At 38.5% G+C, this 20,401-nt stretch overlaps 1 protein-coding gene across 23 annotated transcripts in view; it reads left to right on the forward strand.

Annotated features, from left to right (window-relative positions):
- The window catches only part of LOC135203661 (putative polypeptide N-acetylgalactosaminyltransferase 9), a 322,597-nt gene extending 310,285 nt beyond the window's left edge, over positions 1 to 12,312 (forward strand). For 20 of the 23 annotated variants that reach the window (XM_064233527.1, XM_064233525.1, XM_064233523.1 and 17 more), the window contains exons 10-12: positions 2,435 to 2,545; positions 6,155 to 6,283; positions 6,868 to 12,312. In XM_064233527.1, coding sequence (XP_064089597.1) covers positions 2,435 to 2,545; positions 6,155 to 6,283; positions 6,868 to 7,011 — 384 coding nt within the window. In that variant the 3' untranslated portion in view covers positions 7,012 to 12,312. Of the gene's footprint in view, positions 1 to 2,434; positions 2,546 to 4,123; positions 4,229 to 6,154; positions 6,284 to 6,867 lie in introns of all 23 variants that reach the window. The other 3 variants (XM_064233545.1, XM_064233542.1, XM_064233543.1) reach the window with 1 other exon arrangement.
- The last annotated feature ends 8,089 nt before the right edge of the window (positions 12,313 to 20,401 follow it).

The following is a 20,401-nucleotide window of genomic DNA, read 5'->3' on the forward strand; positions in this document are numbered from 1 at the left end:
TCTCATCAGCCAAGTTTGCTTTAATTAAAATAAACTTATTACCAATTTTTCTTGATTCAGAATGTGTGTGGTCAAGGCAAAATCTTTTATTGCTTGATACTATACAATGAATGGGAGCTTTGTTGCTATGTCATGTTAACATGAATGACGGGTGAATGAACTGCAAAAATGTCAGGCGTGCAGGTGTACCAGCTAATACAACCTTTCTGTTCCTTCCAACTTAAAGATATCTGTCTTCTCAGATGACATTTTGATCACTATAATTATTACTCTGCCACAGGTACATGTGCGTATTTAAAAACATAGTGACTAATGTGAATTTATGCCAGCTTCAGATTTATGACAATAATTTTGCAAAACTAAGCAATTTAGCCATCATTCATGTAAAGTAATTTAATGCAAGATCTGAATCACATAGCTAAGGCTCCACTGAGGCTCACATGTAGTGATGTAGCATTTGCTGAAATGAAAATTGAATATGGACCAAAATAGATTTAAAGTTAGACAGGCTAGTGAAATAAGACCATAGGGAACAGATGACAAGTACAGGACAGAAAACAATATAGTTGCAGTCAAAAGGATGGTGCTCTAGAGAAGGTTTAAGTATCATCTAATGTGTGCCATAGAAGGTACACTGTAACGCGCAGTCCTCTACAGGGAAGTGAAAAAAGTAAAGAACATAGGTTCTGGTACCTATGTTGCCAACTTTTTAAAATACCGTAGACAGTTTATAAGTTAGTATGTATGACTGTGAGGCTTACATAGGCACGATTGTCACACTTCCTATTAGAAACTGATACATAGTTGACATTACATCCTTAGTGAAATAGGGTTTTACCTCAGAGCAGATCATTCTTATACAAATAAATGAAATTGATTTCCCATAGTCCAGAGATATCATATTTGAGTTAGGCGAATATGCATCAGAACGTATTTATTAGATAGTCTTACAGAAGAGCTGTGAATTAGTAGGGAATAAGGAAGAATTAAAAACAAGAATACCTCAAAGCACAAAAGCTTTTTATATGATTAAGAATATAAGTTAAAAAAGGGATGGGACTACCATTTCAGATACCTCTGCATTAGGCATGATTTTTGTCACTGACACGAGATATGCTTGGTGACAGTCTAGTTACATTTATTTAGCTACATATTTAAGTATAATGTGGTTTTCAGCAATAAACTAAACTGAATAAGGTTTGGCTTAACAATAGTTGTTTAGAAAGAAAAGTACAGATAGATTAATGCACAGTTAAAACATCAGAGGATGTGTGGACATAGTGTCTGTTATGAAATAATTACCATATATAAGAGGTATGAAACAAATGAAAAAAGTTATACATGACATATGTATATGCATCAAGAAAAGCTTAAGAAAGATTTCCTGTGTTAAAAAATACACCAAGAACAACCAGGTAATAGCTGTTAGGTTGCACATAGAGAAGAGATTTTCTAGTAGAGTTTAGGTTGTTTCAGTAATGGAAAATATGGGAACTACATCACATGTTGGCTTAAGAATAAAAAATGAGAGATCCCTATAAATTTTGTTGTAGTAGGTGTAGTGTATATGAAGTTTCATAAGTACAGTATAACTTTCAAAGTGCAATATTTATGTGATAGGTCATAGCTTATTTATACGTATATGAAAATTTTAAGGTATTACCTCATCACACTACTAAGGGAGACAGATTAGTTTTCTGAAGAGTTTTTATTTCATACATAAAGCATTATTCTGCCCAGGAAATGATGGATGTGTACTCTGTCATTTCATCACTATAATAATTTGATGTTTCAGAAAAAAATTATAGTACTCGACAGTGACTTTTGTTAGGTATGCAGTCCTCAATTACTAGTTGTAAGTCATTTAGGTATTTTGATCAAGTTTATAAGCAATTTACTTGTACTACATAGTTGTTATTAGACTTGCAGAGAAAGTGTAATACTGTAATATTGATTCTTCATTATCACAAAATCTCACTCTTCAGTACTGATATTGCTTATGTTTAGAAGGTATCAGTCTCTGACGTAGAATTCGTTATATTGAGAAAGTCATTTTACTTATGATTGACCTTACTTTTACTGAAGACTTTTTCTTTTTCACATGGCTTTTTGTATTATACAATACACAGATTGTTCACATTACAATAGTGTACCTTCGACTAGCTAAAATGACTTTAAAACTAGTTGACAGATTTAAATGACTTAATACTTTTGATGTGGACTGATAAGGATGACTTTCATTAAACATGATAAACTTGTTAATACAGTATTGCAAAAGCAGATTTCTCATAGAACACATCATTTTGTTAAATCTGTTAGTTACACTGAAGTTTTGTAAATATTGATACTCTTTTTCCCTATTAGAACTTGAATAAAATTAGCTCTCTGAAGGGGAATTAAAAATGTCTATGGGCTATATCATCCTTGCAAACAGGTTCGCAACTTGGGTAGAAGTGGTTCTGTCTGCCTCGACTCCCCTGCACGTAGGGCTAACTTACACAAACCCGTTGGCCTCTACCCTTGCCACAAACAAGGGGGTAACCAGGTAATTTAATAGCAAAAGAAATATTGTGTAATGTAATCTTTGTAGCAAACTTTGTTTGTTGCAAAATGTAGTCAGATCCCCTACAGAACTTACAGGATAGATAGGCAGAATTGGAAGGCCCAAGAACCAACAAACGGTGGGAAACAAACAGGTTTGCATGATGCTTTTTTGCTTGCTGATTATACTGAGCTTTCTTAGACTTCAATTGGTTATGCTAGAGTGCTGATAAGATGGAGATGATTTAGTCCTGTGCATGATGTAAGCATTTGCAACTGTACAAAGCTTTGAGAATTGCTGTGTAATGCGTAGATTTTTGCATGCTTTTGATATTTTTTGCATGACACTTTTAAATTTCTTTTTATTTCTATTACACTGACATAATTAACTTTTTGATACAAATATCTGATTTTTCTTTACTGTATGCTGTATTTTGAACCTTAAAAATTACCATTCACTGCTACAAATTAGAGATCTGAGTTGGGGGATACATTGTTTTTGTTTAATGTGTATTTTTCAAATCCCTTATCATAAGTGATTGAATATTTTTAAGGAAATTTTTTATTTTTGATCAGTTTTTGTCATAGCTACCATAGTTATTGTTAAATGTCAAAAAGTAAACTATATTTCCATAAAAGTAGTGAGCCATTTGTATTTTTAATGTTTGCTGTAAGTAGTTGTGATGTTTGTATGTAGTCAGATCAGTCTCTATTAGATGTTAAATTTGATGATATATTCATGATTACTCCCCCCCTCCCCCTTCCTAATTGCAGTACATTATAGAACCCTTTGTAGCCTAAGTGGAATAGTTTTTAGACAATGGTTAGCCTACCACTGAATTTCTGACTTAGCACAACTATTAATCAGAACTGAGTTAATGGGTTTCTTCTCTACTAAGCAGTTGCTGATACTAGTAGTAATAGTAATGAAGTGAGCATATTAGGATAACCATAGGATTTCTTGTTCTATCTATGGAAGGGGCTACTTATACCAGACCAAAGTAATGTTTTTTACACTAGGACAAAGCTGTATAATAAGTAGTTGTTCATTAAGGACTTTCATTTATATTGATGTACACCCTTGAGAAATATTCTACATTGATGTTACTACAGACTTATGCTTTCTAGTGTAGATTAGTCTATTTGAAGTTGGAATAAGCTTTATGCTCTACTTCAATAACTGATACTATCTTTCAACCTGCAATTGTAACTATTTATAGTTTTTTCCTAGATTTTCATGAGAGAATAATTTGCTCTATTTAGCATTTTTTTTTGTGCCAAAATGACTTTGTGGTTAGAACCTCTCTGATCTTTGCTGAATTTTGCCCTGTTGTCTTTTAGTTATGCTGCTTCGCTGTATAGAGTGGCAGCTGATCATTCTTTTCTTTAAAACCTTCTGTAACCATTATCCAGTGCAGCAGTAGTATATAGTCCTGTTTGAATAAGCTAGCTATGTGGTTCTAGAGGCTCCTTGCTTGTTTTCTCCTCGAATCTTGGTGTTGACTTGTCTGAATGTGAGTACAGTAATATATGAAGCATGGTGATCGTGGCTGTTGTAGTTAGTGTTGTCTATGTGCGGCAGATCCACAACTTGGGAACCGGACAATGTGTTGACTCGCCTGCTAAGCCTGACGATAACCACAAACCTGTAGGACTTTGGCCTTGCCATGGGCAAGGTGGTAACCAGGTAAGTGTTACGTCCTTTCGTAGTTACATAATCGTTAATTCAGTGGAACTTTGCCACAAGATATTGAATGTTGGAATGCATGTGATTTTTTGTCATGTTTAATATGTATGCCAAGCCACAAAATTTGCAAGTTGGAAAAAGTACCATTCATAAATACAGTACATACATAGAAATTAATCGTTAATGAATCTTAGTATTACAATTCTGCATAATTCAGTGTAGTAAATAAATTTAAAACTTGGTCATTATAGTGGCTTAGTATAGTTTTTAATACATTGTTCATAGACAGGTAATTGTGTTTTTGTTTTTTCACTTGAAAATATTTGTATTTCTCCAAGAATAAAAGTTTTGGTTTATATAATTATTGTGTATTAGTATAGTATTTCAACATGTCATTAGTTTTATGTTGCAGTCTCTAAAACAGTCATTTTCATAAATTGGGTAATTGAAAGTTTTTGTGTTTAATTTACTGTTTTGTGTCAATTTGTAAGATGTTTTTAAGTTCTGGTTTAATATCATAATTCTTCAGCATTTCAAAGGTCATAGTTACATTAATTGAAATGATAAAATATATAGTATATATCATATATGAAATCTTTCCATTTGTTGAAAATACATAATTGTTTGTGTGATTACTTTGTAGTTGTGTTTTGTTAAGTAATATTCTTGAAGAGAGAGGACATGCTGTGGAATAGACCTCACATTAAAGTACAAGAAATTATTTAAACAATGGATTTCAAATAGTTGTTGAGACTTATTTAATAAACAATGAAATTTCTTTTATTGGTAGACTGCAGTGTATGATATCTACCAACAAGCTGACTCAGTAGTCCAAAGGGTATTTGCATGACTTGAAAATGAGAAATTGATGAATCAAAAGTATTAGAATATTGGTATATATGATTGCGAGATAAAGTTCACAAAAAGTGCCTTGGTATAACAAATGTAGTGCTTGACAAATTTATAACTCAACTTCCCTTGTAATGCAAATGCTCCATTTTGATCAATTGTAATTTTACTACATGGTTTTGGAAGATTGATGTCATGTGTCCCAATTTAACATGTTACTTATTTTAAGGGACAGAAAACTATATTAGCCTTCTCTTTCTACTTGACTGAGAAAAGTAAAACTTACCACTCCTGCTATTCAACAAAAATTATGCCCTGAAATTTGACAGAAATCAAATTTATCCGTATAGCAATACAGTGGACCCCCCGTATTTGCGTTCTCCGGATTCGTGGACTCACACATTCGCGGATTTCTCTTGGGAATCTTTCCCCGCATTATTCGCGGAAAATTCGCGCATTCGCTGTATTTTTCTATGAGAAATATCCACAAATTCCTGGGTTTTTTTTTATCAATTTCATCATAAAATGCACTTTTTGTGATAAAACTATTAAAAAAACCAAGTATGAAAATTTTTAGTGGTTTTTCTTGTTTTAACTAACAAAATAGACTTTTTAGCATTTTTATAGGGGTTCCAAACATTCGCGGATTCTAACTATTCACGGGGGGTCTGGTACACATCCCCCCCGAATACGGGGGGACCACTGTATATACTATTCAAGTGTTACTCTTCAAAATACTAGTGTAAAGCCATTTTGTCTTTAAATAATATACACGTAGTACTAAAGTTGGGAATATACAAGCCTTATCAACATATTTATTTTAATTTGTAATGCTTGATGAAGATTTACAGTTTTTTACAAGTAAATAAATGAATGTAATAATCTGTATGATTACTGTTAAAATGAGCAAAGATTAACTGTTTGTTTTATCACATAGAGTATTAAGTATGGCCTATAGAAATAAAATCACAGGGTTTACTGTTATGTAAAAGTCTGTTATGGAATCTTGAGTTTTATCAATATTTTCCTGCCAAGTGTTGTGCATTGTCAATTTGTAATTTTCTGGTATTTTTACAGTATTGGATGTTAAGCAAAGAAGGAGAAATTCGAAGAGATGAAGCCTGCATGGACTTTGCAGGAAAAGACGTCATCTTGTATCCTTGCCATGGCTCTAAGGGGAACCAGTATTGGGAATATGCTCCCGAGGTAAGCCAATATTTTAATCCTCTTCTGAAGAAAAAACTCGAGCAGTATTTGAGGATTTAGACTTTACCTTGAAACATTAAACCAAGCAAGGTTTTGGTTGGTTCAACATATATAGTGCATTTTATTTCTCAGATCAGCTTTTAAACATGCATCTTAGATTAATTTGGCATTTCCTTTGTGATTACTTGATATTCTAACCATCTTGTGATATTTAGCCTTTCATAGTATCTAGAAATCAAGATCTAGGAATTCTATATTTTATCCAGTAAATATTATAAAATTAAAGACAAGGAATTTTTTATTTAAAGCAGCTCATATTTACTCTAACATTCATTTCCATTGTTCTATGGTTTTTTAATGAATTGGTATTTCCTTAAGGCCAAACTATCATAAATTTGAAAGTAGCAAATTCCCTTGGTACTGACAAACCATTTTGATTGTGTGTTATGTACTAGTAGTTATTTTATCTTGTGACTTATATGTAATTGTACTTCTATTTTGCATACTGGATAAATGTATATAAATTTAGGAGCTTTATATTCAACTTCTTGTGGTGTTCACTAGAAATCGTTTTGTCTTTTCAGACGAATCGAATTACCCATGGTAGCAGCAAGAAATGTTTGGCCATTTCAGCTGACAAGAAGAAACTTCTTATGGAAGACTGCAATTTGAATGAGCCAAGACAAAAGTGGAAATTTGAGAATTATGATCCTTCAAAAAAGCTATGAGAACTGCTTTAATTTTAAAGGATATTATATTGCTTTTATTATATATATTTTCCAAGTGCCTCTGTGTATTAATTTATTACAAGAAAAATATATCAGTGATATGTGATTTTCTATTTTGTGCTGATGTTAAGCACTTCCGTAATATAACGAATCTGAAACAAGGAATAGGTACTAGAAAAGCATTTCTCCTATTGTTATTCCTTCTTTTGTGTGAATTGCTGATTTTGTATTATTCTGATAGAGCAAACTGCCATTCTGCCAACAAGGTTCAAGGTAAATTCCCTTCCAATCAAATGAATCACTGACTCTTGATTTTGAAGAGGGTAAATACTGGTGAAGTCAGAGGAACTATTTGAACAATATACCTGTGCTTGGAAATATTGATTGACGATGGTTGTGACTTCTGTATCTTATAGCCTGTCTATTCTGCTGTGAAGGAACATCAAAACAGAAGGAAATGTTTACACATGGGTTTTATGTTATTCTGCAGTTGCACTTAAATTTTCTTCACCAGAAATTGAAGTGTCTTTGATTATTGCAATGCAGTAGTATAATTGGTTACCACACAGAAGAGAAGTGACATGAAAGCACCAATCAACCTCTTAGAAATAGACTCTCTGGAATTGCAGAGAGAATGCAAACTGTGCCAGTCTTCATCTTTGTTGCAAGTTTCTAGTATGTGCATTTTCAGTGATTTTGCTGTTTTGCAATGAAAATGTGGTGTGGTTGGTGAAATGGGGATATATGCATGAATGCTGATCGAGCATATGTCAGGCATTATGCATTTATACTTGTGTAGAGTGTAGATTTCTTATTGTGGATGCTGGGAACCACCTTCCAGTCTTGTGCCAGTTATGACAGCCAGTGTCATGTGTGCCTCAATTATTACTTTTTATTTCATTATAGGGACATCACTATTAACAAGACTGAGTTATTCAGACTTTTTCCTCTTTATTCCAACAAGATTATGTACTAAGTTTTTCATGTTAATTATCAAGTGAAAATTAGTATGGCCAAAGAATTGTCATATAGTTTATTATTATAGATTTCTTTGAAAATGTCCTTATTCAGTCCTGTTACTAGAAATGCCATGATTCAGTTATGTCTATGAAATTTAATCCTTTTAATTAAGTTTGTATGTTATCAGGTTTTCCTTTTGGGACTGGATGAAAGTTGGTGTTGGATATTGGTTAATTTTAATATTATATACATGTATTTACCTCATTCTTGTATTATATGCTTATTTTTTGCTACATTGTTGAATGTTGTTCATTTCTTTATTGGTGCTTGGGATTGATTAAGGACTATAATCTTTTAATGTACATGGATGATATGAGAAATTGCAAGAGGTAGGATTTTTCATTTGAAATCAGTTAAGCAAAAAAACAAGGAATTAAGATCTTACAACTTCTATGAAGTACATCAATATGAAACAGGTATCTTATTAGATATCTTATGGTGATGTTAATTTCTTGTTAATGGTTGAAGGAAACTGGTAATCTTCTGTGCAAACATTAAGGGAAGTCTTCCAAATATTGCCACAGTCATAACTAATATGTATGGGATTTTCAATTAACTATCATGGACCACCTCTAATGATGTGGCATTCTGATATGTCTTAAAATGAGTTATTCATAGACATGATCTCTTTATATAGCTACTTTATGTTGAGGTTGTTTGAAATTTAGGCCATTTTTCATGTCAATATCAAGAAAAGCACCCTTGAAACTGTAGTTTTCATTTTGAAATTGTGTTGAAAATTGAATCATTGTTGAAATATGATACACAGGTATTATTTTCAATTCTGGTTTTTAGTTTCTCAGATTTCAGTACATGCATACATTAATGTATATCTGTAATGGTATCACAATGAAATATAATGGTTGTAAAATGATTTATCCAGAAAAGTATAGATTTTATTCATAATGCCGCAAGTATGATTGCCAAAACAGGCTTGTTTGACATCTTTGTTGACGTTGAGAAATATTGCTGTTGAAATGTTAACACAGTAGCTGTTCTTTGAACTTAATGAAATTGTGCTTTCTTCTGTACTGATTTAAGAGTACTATATAGCTTCAGACATTGTCACATTGTCATAAATCTGCAAAGAAAATCAGGAAAATTAAAGATTCCAAGAAATTGCAAAACAGATTGCAGTACTGTATGATTACAACCTTGAGTTACTTCTTGTCTAATAAAATTAAAAGTTCTATCATAGTTGTCTATGCAGCCAGCAAGGACTATATTTATAGCAGGCTTCCCAATGTTTGAAATAACTTGTGTGTGAAATGCAGCATGTCAAAGTATCACCAGTATGTTATTCCTGTACTATACTAAAGTTTTATTTTAACTGTTTAAGGTATTGTGGCTTGTGAGTAATTTACCTGAGACTTCTGAAATTTGATGATGGCACCAAACCTTTATGTTTTGTTCCTTTACAGAAGTTCTGTACTACTACTGTTCCCAGTAGATTTCTTGCACTAATGTATGAAATTGGTTTCATGAATGTTATACTGGTGAATATAGTATGGTACTTATAAAGTTAGCCATGGAACAGTGATTTATTATGTACAATAATTATTAAAAAAAAAATCCTTAACAGTATTAATATATCTATCATTGCAGCTGTTGTTGACTTATGGACAAGCTTTAGAAGCTAAGTGCATTGGATTAAAGTTGCTAAACTTGCTTAGAAATAATGGCATTTTTATGCATCATCATAAAATGTGTGCAGTCATAGTAATTTTATTCATACAGGGTAGATAGTGATATTTTCCATCTGTTTTTAATTAATTGCTACTTTCTGATTGTTATAAAAGGATGTGATTATTCATTCCAAAACTCTTGAATTATTTTTGTAATATACTAGTCTGGTTTAACCAGATATTGAAATTGAGATTGCCATTTTCATTATGTTAAACTGAGTCTAGTTTTGAAATGCATAAAGCCAAATTCAGAGCTTCACAATGTTGACTAATCACACAGTTTGTTTATGATATTGAGTTAAAAGTACAATTCAGTGCTAAAATTTTTCTCTTTTCTTTTCTTAATATGCACTGTATAGTACTCTGAACACCTCATGCTCCTAAAATATTTGTTATATTTCACTGTTGCAAGAGAAATCAAACTTTGGCTGTTATATCTAAGAGACAACCTCTGAAATGCATATTGTTGTGGTTATCTTGTATAAAGTTAACATACTGATGGCCAGTGTAAACTTGTGATAGTAATAATATTGCAATAGGAGCTGGATTGTGCGTTTCAAATGTAGGCTAATCATGAACTTTATGGTGTTGAGCTAAACCTGCTTATCCTGCAGGTGAAGTCATTTATTAAAATTAATGCCAAGGAAATATATTCAGTGAGTTAGAAAGACCGAATAACGTGTCATTTATTTGATAAATGAAGCTTGTATGTTTATTATATTAACCAGATTTTGTATATATATGTACAGAAGATCAAACTAAACATCAAACATCCCCATGATAGAATAAGAATTGTTATATAGTACTTAATGCTGAGTCTGCTTGTATGTAATTTCATAAAGAACTCATGTTCTTCCAAAGATCGATTACATTCCACATGACATTCCAGTGAACTGAATAATTAAATTATATATTAATTAGCATACATCGATTAATACTTCTGTAATTAGAAAACTCAAAATCCTCCTAGATTTTTTATAAACTGTAGTTACCTTTTTGTAAGCAATGACATATCATATTTTGGTTACCATGTAAACATATCAAAATAATGAAGAATTGTCCATGCCTATTAGTTCTTTTTTTATATGGGAGCATTCCAGATTTCTTACTTTTTATATTATATAAGTGATGCTCTCTCTCTCTCTCTCTCTCTCTCTCTCTCTCTCTCTCTCTCTCTCTCTCTCTCTCTCTCTCTCTCTCTCTCTCTCTCGTTTTTGTTAAATATCTCAAATAATGTAGAGCATTACTATACTCAAATGATGGAATCTTAAATTGTCAAATACCCTAACTCTTGATGGTGATTGGCTAAAACTTTATTGCTGAATGTTTGCTCCTTGTTTATTCATTATTTAGCTTTTTGATATATGAACTCTTGATTTGGCCAAATTATAGAGGTTGTTGGGTCATTTTTTTAAACTGTACACAGACACAGATGTAAATTTTCCCCTAAATTTTTTGTTCATTTGAAGTTGATGAAATTTGTTTTCAAACATTTGAGTTCGATATATATGCAGTATTATTAGTCAGCAATGGCCACAATAATGTTATTGTGCCTCTATGGACTGTTACTGAAGAAATGAATTGTTTGTCCCAACTCATTATGGATACCAATAAGATATTTTGATAAAGAATTTATGAAGGAGTTAAGAGACTTTATATTTTTGTTTTGCTCAATGAAACCTATTGTTTTGTACTTATCATAGGCTGTATAGTATTTCATGAATTGATTATTTGTTAATAGATACAATTAAAATATGGTAGAATTGTAACACATGTACAGTTGTTTTGCAGAATTTTTGGCAAATTTGGGTAAAAGTTTAGCAAGAAGTTCGTAAAATCTTTCTATTGTATATGATTAGGCACCATCCCAAATGTCAGCAACAATCAAGTCAAGTTAATCACAGTTTTCATTCAGTAATTTTTTTTAAGTTGAGGTTTGCCACTTGACATTCTTTTAAACAGCTCACCATTCTGATAATAAGTTAAGTTTCTTCTTTGCATTTTTGTATATCATAGTTTTCCTTTGTAATCACCTGACATTTTTTTTCTTGCATTTATGTGCACAGGTATTGGGACCGCCATGTTTTTCCCTGATAAAGATGAGTTGCTGGTACTTGAGATGCAATATGCAAATGAAGGAGTAGAGCTATGGAAGTATAGCCTAATACAGTAGATTGGAGTGCTTTTTTAATATGAACTCTCTCCACTATGCTAGGCTTTTGCCAGATGAGTAACATATTGTATACAGAAGTTGTATCATTGTAGGTTAGTGAACGACTGAAGTGTTAACCTCGAGTATGTGTCCACTCATTTGATGATGATGCAAGATCTTCACTTCTGATGACTACAGTGTATATATACATTACTTATAAATGTTGTCATTAGGACTGTTGAACACTTGTGCAGGCACTCTTTGAGTGTTGACAGTTTGTGTGCGTGTGCTTTGTTTGTTGTGTGGTAAGTGAAATTAACCACTTGTTTTCCAATGTACTTTTGGGGGGGATGGTATTGCATACAGAAACTGTCAGACTTGTATTCATTACTGTTCCCCATGTGATTTTCCTCAATGGGTGCCTTATTAAATCATTCCTATTAATCTGTGTGTTTTATTAATCCCCTTTTTGATGGTGTAGAGATGGATTATCAGGGCTATTCCCAATAAACTTTAGCACTACTAGAAGTAATAGTTGGAATTCTCTCCTTAAGTGATAATGAACTTGCCTCATAAAAGTGCACACTTATGAAAACAGGAATTTTTAGGCGAGATAACGTATGTACTGGCCAGTGGCGTCTTGAGGGTTGCTGGCGCAGGGAGGGCAAAAGCGATTTCTGGGCTCAGCCTGTGTCGCTCCGTGAAATAGGTTCCTTTGATACTATTTCTAGGTATAAATATTGCTATTCATACCAGAGAAAAAGAGAAACGTTAGTGCCAAGGTAAATGGCTCGTTCACCTTTTAATAAAAGGTGTCGGTATATATAAAGAGCGAGTGAAAACCACTACCAGAGGTACCCTGCCATTTAGCTTCTTCCTCCGCTAAAACCCCAACTACAGAGGAGCCGAACTATAGCCCCGCTACCCTCTACTACTACAGTGAGCGCCTCTGACGTCATTCCTTTTGATAGCGTCACCGCCATCATACGCATCTTTGTTTTGTGCTGTGTTTTTGCGCTGACATATTTGGATTATTCTCTTTACGATGGATCAAGCTACTGCATTCAAGTTAAGTACTGCTGTTATGGTTTTATGATCTCAATTATGCAGATCTCACCCATTTTATTGTGTTTAGGAGGAGATAAGGTAGCGTGAGCTTCATGGTTCCCGCGCCGACTTCTCTCTCCCGGACTGCATGGCGGCTCCCGCACTCTTTTGGTCTCCCATACCATCAGAGTTACCTTAGCAGTACTTGTTTATTATTCCATAACTGTTTTATTGTGATTTTCATGCAGTCAGCTTGAATTTTATTCAGTCTAGTCTTTCATGGGGTCCCCCTCACTCCGACCGCATGTTTCGGATCATAGCCTAGCCTAGTCAGATCCCGATTCGTTAGGAGTCTCTCCCTTACGTTAGGACCTATACTCTGTTTTTTTCCATCTGTCCATCCGCCTGTGGTGTTTTTGTATGGTAACACTGCGTCCCGGGCTTTAGATAGTTACGCTATTTGTAAGTTTTAGGTAAATAAAAGGATATCTGGGTGTACATTTGCAACTGAAAAGTGTTTTAATAATTTACTGTATGCGAATTACATCGTTAATATTCGAAATAGGATATTATTATAATCGTTGAATGTATGCTGAATGTAACTATCTAAAGCCGGGGACGCAGTGTTACCATACAAAAACACCACAGGCGGATTGACAGATGAAAAAAAACAGAGTATAGTCCCTTCGTTTTATGTCCTGGCTCCTAGTCTCCTGCCCCCATAATTGGTACAGCATACTTACTAGCCGCCTAAGGGTTAGGCTAACACACCCGAGTCGTCAGACTTGCGATTAGCCTACCCCTCCTGGACATCCTTATCTTACGCTGTTGTTATTATTTTCTCCCCACGTGTTAGTCTAGCTTATATTTATTTATTTTATATTTATATATATGTTTCTAAGGTTATTTATTGTTGTGTGCTATGTGCGACTTCATGGCCAGTTGGCCCCTTGTGATCAATTGGCCCTCCACACCGCGTGTCTGTTCACCCAGCTGGGAAGGTTCCCAGTTGATCACGTACGAGCCACCCCGTTGCTGACCTCCTCCCTCCTCCTCCCTCTCCCCCTCCCCCTCCCCACCATGCCCACCCACCATGGTGGAGTGATGACTCGCTCGCTACGCAGCTAGCTATCCGAGTCCGCATGAGAGGGGGAGTTCTCTCGGAGGTAGGTGGGGGTGGATACACTCAGCGCTCGGGCCTGCCGTACTCAGTCGCTTTGCTCGGTGCTTGGGGACCCTCCCCCTCCCTCCCTTCACCGTACTACGGTGAGCCACCAGGCAGGGGAGGCGGGACCACCTCCCCCCCAGCCCCCTGTATCCCCTCCCCCCCATACCACCCTAAGTACTCACCATCTTCTCCGCTCCAGCGGTTTCAGCTCCGGCCAACAGCGGACCTAACTTGAGAATGTTTAGTCATAGGCCTCGGCCTTAGGGTGTCATCCACCGTACATGTGTACAGTTGGTATTCCATTAATATATATAGCATTTACACACAACCTAGCTTGTACATGTCTGGAATGTCACTCTATGGGTTTCTGTTTCACTGTCTCGCTTCCGCTCTTGCAGTTGCTTGCGGCATACTCCAGCCCCATGGCGGAGTTGACCTAGTAGTCTCTCCCCCTCTTAAGTAACACGGAGCTATGCATTGCAGTGCAGCAGTTACCTTGATATAGTTGCAGGGCCATACCGGTATTACTGGTCTGGTTCTCCAGAGCCACTCCGGCGCTGTAAACCTTTATATATTTTACATATGTGACTGCATGCATACATATATATATTCCCTTGTTGGTAGGCTCCACTCCGGCGCCTACTACAAATTAGACTTGTAGCATTAAGTTCTATAACCTCCCCGGAGGTTGTCATGATACTCATGTATCCTTTGACTTACAGGTCATCTGTTGCCAAGAACCCGGCTGTAATGTCGTCCTGCAGGATCCCTGTGGACATGAAGTCTGCCGCTCCCACGCCGGGTGCGCCGTACGGGTAGACGACTACTTGGTGTGGCACCATGAAAACTGCCTCACCTGCTACGCCTTAGTTGGAGAAGCTTCCACCGAAGTAAGTCTCCATTATCAACGGTATTGAGTCCATTCGTTCGCTCATTATATTCACTTACGTGCATATTTTCAAATTGAGTTGATTCATATACTTTAGTCGTCTTGTCTCTATGGCTAACTCTAACCCTTCTTACAGGGCTTGGAAGCGAAGAGGGCAGCAGCTTTAGCCAACTTGAAGGCCTGGGTCGGGGGTTTCGGGAGGAATTCTCCCAAAGGCCGCCCGTACATCTTGGCCCAGGACATGGCAGACCTAGTCTTCCCCGGCGCGAAGAGGGGTTCGGTCGTGGATCCCCAAGTTGCCGCTCCTCTCATCGCCGGAATCCAAGCTATGGTTTCGCTCCCGGCGGAAGGGGACCTGACGGAGGACGTCGCAGAGGATGTTGCGGCTCTCAACTTTGACTTGGAGCCCATGACTGTAGATGTCATGGGCGAAGGTAAGGGTGTACTTGAGGCAGGTCCTGTAGGGGCTCAAGGGCTTTCCTTGAGTCCTTCTCCTTCTCCTCCTTCTTCTATCCCTTCCACATCTACTTCTTTCCGGGGCTTCACGGAGAAGCAGAGGTCGGTACGACCAAAAACTTCTTCCATGATCCCCAAGGTCAAGTCCTGTACGGACTTTAAACCCAAGCCTAAGTCGCTACCAAAGAAGTCAGCTCCTTCCTCTATCCAGAAGTCCCCAGCTCACCATCCCGGGGCGGATAAACCTAAAGGTGCGTCTTCTTCTGCGCCGCGGTCCCCTAAGCATAGGTCTCGGAAGGAGAAGCCCAGTCTTCCTCCTTCAACCCCGAAGCTTTCTCCTCCAATATCCTGGAGAGGGTGGGAGACGTCGTTGGGAACCTAGTCAACACTAGGTTTCAGGAGATGTTCTCCAGCTTTCAAGCTCGGTCGAGGCCTCGGGTCAGTCGATCCAATCCCTGACAGAGAGGATCGCTGCCCAGGAGAATGCTATGACGGGCATTAGGGACTCGCTCGCGGCAGGCCACTCTCAGTCCGGTCAGGTAGCATTGCCTGCCGTCATGCCAGATTCGTCAAGACTCCCGGACTTCAAGCGAACAACCCGTGGAGGATTGCGGCATACGCTCCATTCGTGAACGGCATGCTCTCCATTGAAGGTATTGGGACTCGGAGGTTGGAAGACTTCAAGTGTTATCCCAAGAACCTTCAACCTCCATTCATGGGCTACGTCCGGTTAACTGACGCAGCCATGATGCGAGAGGATAAAGTCCCGAAGGAGACTGTCATCCTCCCTCGGGAACAGGCGCAGCAGGCGTGGCTGAGAAGTCTGGATGAGTGGGAGTGTGAAAACACTCGCCTCACCGCCTTCAAAAGCCCTTTAACCATTTTTACCACGGTGGAAGGCACTCCACTCCCACTTACCTATAAGGTAATGGAAGCTACATACCAGGCAGCTCTGAAGGATGAGCCTATGCCGAGCTCCCTTCTGATCCCCGGATCAGAAAATTATTTTGAGGGTGCAGCACCCACCTTCACAGTAGGAAAGCTGAAACCCGACAGCGCCACAACGCTGTGCAGCGAGAGGCTCCCCAGGCTATCTGAATCACTAATCCAGACGGAGTACGACGCCCGGACTAGGCTCAGTAGGTCACTCTCCTCCTTGACGATGGCGGAAATGACGGCTCTTGTTTACGAACAAGAGCCGTTATTTAAGGTCATGGCAAAGTCGTTACTGCATACAATGCAGTGCGACTTCTATGACTTTGTTGTTGCGAGGAGGAACTGTAGGAAACATGTTCTGGGGGAGGCCACCATCCGCCACGAGCCTAACAGGCTGATCGCTTCCTCCATTTGGGGAACAGACCTCTTCCCTGCTCCGGTAGTGGCAGAGGTGCTGCACGAGGCCTCTAAGGTCAACCAGAGCCTGAAGGTCAGATGGGGTCTGGTAACCAAACGTAAGCCGGAATCCTCCAGGCTTCACAACAGGCTCTGGTCCAGGCAGTGCAGGTACCCCAGGTACCACAGCACTCCTCTTCAAAAGCACACCCTCAACAGCAGTATGTGCTTTTGACTCAACCACCCCAACAGCCCCAGCCATCAACCTCTTTTGCTGTCTCGCCAGCCTATAACTCGGCTTTTGAGGCCCAGGTCTTTCAGCCATTTAATAGGTTGCCAGAGGCAGCCGTGCCAGGGGTGCCTCTCGACAACGAGGATCCGGCAGGGCCACCAGCAGGGGCAGAGGTTTCCGGGGAGCACGGGGAGGCCGCCCCTCCGCAAACCAACAGTGAGAGTCCCAAGGTAGGAGGGAGGCTGTACCTCTTCCGCCAACGGTGGGGGTTCAGCTCTTGGGCTCAAAGTATAGTGACCAAAGGTTTGGGTTGGAGTTGGACAGGTCCTCCTCCACCCAACAATTTCTACCAAATACCAACAGCGGAATTGATAGAGTATACCCAAGATCATCTTCTCAAAGGAGTAGTATCAAGGGTCAAGAACTTAAAATTTCAAGGACGCTTGTTCAGCGTGCCAAAGAAAGACTCAGGAAAGCGAAGAATCATCCTGGACTTGTCACACCTAAACTTATTCATTCCTTGCGACAAGTTCAGAATGCTGACCGTTTCGCAGGTGCGGACCTTACTTCCCCGTGGGGCCGTCACAACCTCTATAGATCTTACAGATGCCTATTATCATGTTCCAATAGCCAGACACTTCTGCCCGTTCCTAGGCTTCAAGCTAGGAAACAAAGCTTATTCTTTAAAGGTAATGCCTTTCGGGCTAACATCGCTCCCAGAATATTTACGAAACTGGCGGAAGCAGTCGTCCAAGAGTTGAGGTCTCGAGGAATAATGCTAGTAGCGTATCTAGACGATTGGCTCATATGAGCAAAGTCCCCCAAAGAATGCCAAAAGGCAACGGTCAAAGTAATCAGATTTCTGGAACATCTAGGGTTCCAAATAAACAAAACCAAGTCCAGACTAACACCGGAATCTCGGTTCCAGAGGTTAGGCCTGCAATGGGACTTGGATTTACATACTCTGTCAATCCCGCCATTGAAAAGGAAAGAAATAGCCAAGTCTACAAGGCAATTTCTCAAACAACGCCAAACTTCCCGGAGGAACCAAGAAAGAATCTTAGGCTCACTCCAATTTGCTTCGGTCATGGACATTCTTCTGAAAGCCATACTGAAGGACATAAACAGGGTCTGGTGTTCAAAAGCAAACCGGAGGTCCCGGGACAAGCTAGCTTCTATCCCGGCGATCTTGTGGAAACGTCTCCATCCATGGACAGAAGTGAAGAACCTATCAAGGGCAGTACCCCTTCAATTCCCCCTACCGTCTCTAGTGATCCATACGGGCGCGTCCCTAAGCGGGTGGGGAGGGTACTCGCAGTACAAAAAGTTCCAGGGAACCTGGTCCCTACCATTCCGCCAGCTACATATCAATGTACTGGAAGCCATGGCAGTTTCTTACTCTGAAAAGGCTCCGGCCACACAAGAAATCGCATGTCAAACTGGTCCTAGACAGTGCAGTGGTAGTTCACTGCATAAACAGGGGTGGATCCAAATCAAGTCGCCTGAATCATGTCCTGATAGCCATATTTTCTCTGGCAGACAAGAACAATTGGCACTTGTCAGCCACCCACTTAGCAGGGGTAAGAAAAGTGGTAGCAGACGCTCTGTCACGCTCCGCCCCTCTAGAATCGGAGTGGACCCTGGACAACGAGTCATTCAAATGGATGTCAGAAAATCCCGAGGCTTCAGGTAGATCTCTTTGCCACGGAGTCGAATCACAGGCTCCCTTGCTATGTGGCACCCAACCTGGACCCTCTGGCTTATGCCACGGACGCTATGGCAATAGATTGGAATGCGTGGAAGAAGATCTACCTGTTTCCTCCGGTGAATCTTCTTCTGAAAGTCCTGAACAAACTAAGATCGTTCAAGGGCCGGGTGGCTCTAGTATCTCCCAATTGGCCCAAAAGCAATTGATTCCCACTGCTCCTAGAATTAGGACTCCGGCCCCTATGGATTCCCAATCCCAAACTAACCCAGCTAGTTCAAACACGGACTGTGTCCGCTTCCTCAAGGATTCAGAAAGCCCTAACTTTATGGATTTCTTGAAGTTTGCAGCTCACAGGAACGCTAACATCGATCCCCAAAATATTGCATTTCTGGAATCAGATAAAAGGGAATCTACCTTACGTCAATATGACTCAGCCGTTAAGAAACTAGCCATGTTTCTTAAAGGCTCAAATACACAAATAATGACCACAAATTTGGCCATTTCCTTCTTCAGAAGTTTGTTCGAGAAAGGTCTTGCAGCAAGCACAATTACCACTACCAAATCAGCTCTTAAAAAGATCTTCCAGTTTGGTTTTGGTATAGATCTAACAGATTCTTACTTTTCCTCTATACCAAAAGCTGGTGCTAGACTTAGACCCACAGAGAGACCTAAGTCAGTTTCTTGGTTCTTGAATGACGTTCTTAAGTTGGCCTCAGAAATAAATAATGAATCATGTGATTATATAACCCTCCTGAGAAAAACTTTATTTTTATTAAGTTTAGGCTCAGGAGCAAGAATTTCAGAACTGTCGGCTCTTTCGAGAGAATCAAGTCACATTGAATTCCTCCCCTCAGGAGAAGTACTTCTCTCTCCAGATCGTCAATTTTTGGCCAAAAATGAGGACCCACAAGAAAGGTGGACCACATGGAAAATCTTACCACTCCCCCAGGACAAGTCCCTATGTCCGGTTAACTCCTTAAGTGCTTACTTGAGTAGAACAACCTTAAAGTCTTCAGGTCCCTTATTCATCAGGAGAAGGGTGGTAAGATTTCCTTAAAAGGCATCAAACAACAAATTTTGTACTATATTAAACAAGCCAACCCAGAATCCTTCCCACGGGCTCATGATGTTAGGGCAGTTGCCACATCTATCAATTATTTTCAACATATGAATTTTGACGATCTTAAGAAATACACAGGCTGGAAATCTCCGACAGTCTTTAAACGCCACCACTTAAAGTCTTTGGAGGCCCTCAAATTTTCAGCAGTGGCAGCTGGAAACACAGTTTCCCCTGACACTGCTTAATATACTCATTAATCTTTCACTGTAGCCTTCCCTTCTGCCTGCCTCACTTGCACCCTTGCTTAGCTAGTTCGCCTCTAGTGTACATATTGCCTTGGATGTAATTGTTCTTACATTGTTGCTTGCGTTAGGGCTCAGTTCCCTCACTTATTTGTATGATTGTCAACTTGATTGTGTCTGTTTCTTACATGTTTTACTGTACTGTTAAGTACCTTTATGTTTATTAGGCTTAGTACCTTTAAGTTTTTAAGCTAAGTAATTTCAAGATGGTAAAATATACTTTACCTTTCACTTTGTACCAATTTTGTACTTTTAAGTTGTACATTATACTAATTAACTTTATTGGTGTTTGTTTTACCAGCTAATTTCAGTATTTTGTATTTTCTTCCAAGCTTGGTG

This window comes from Macrobrachium nipponense, chromosome 36 (genome assembly GCF_015104395.2).
Source record: "Macrobrachium nipponense isolate FS-2020 chromosome 36, ASM1510439v2, whole genome shotgun sequence".
NCBI classification, from domain to species: Eukaryota; Metazoa; Arthropoda; class Malacostraca; order Decapoda; family Palaemonidae; genus Macrobrachium; species Macrobrachium nipponense.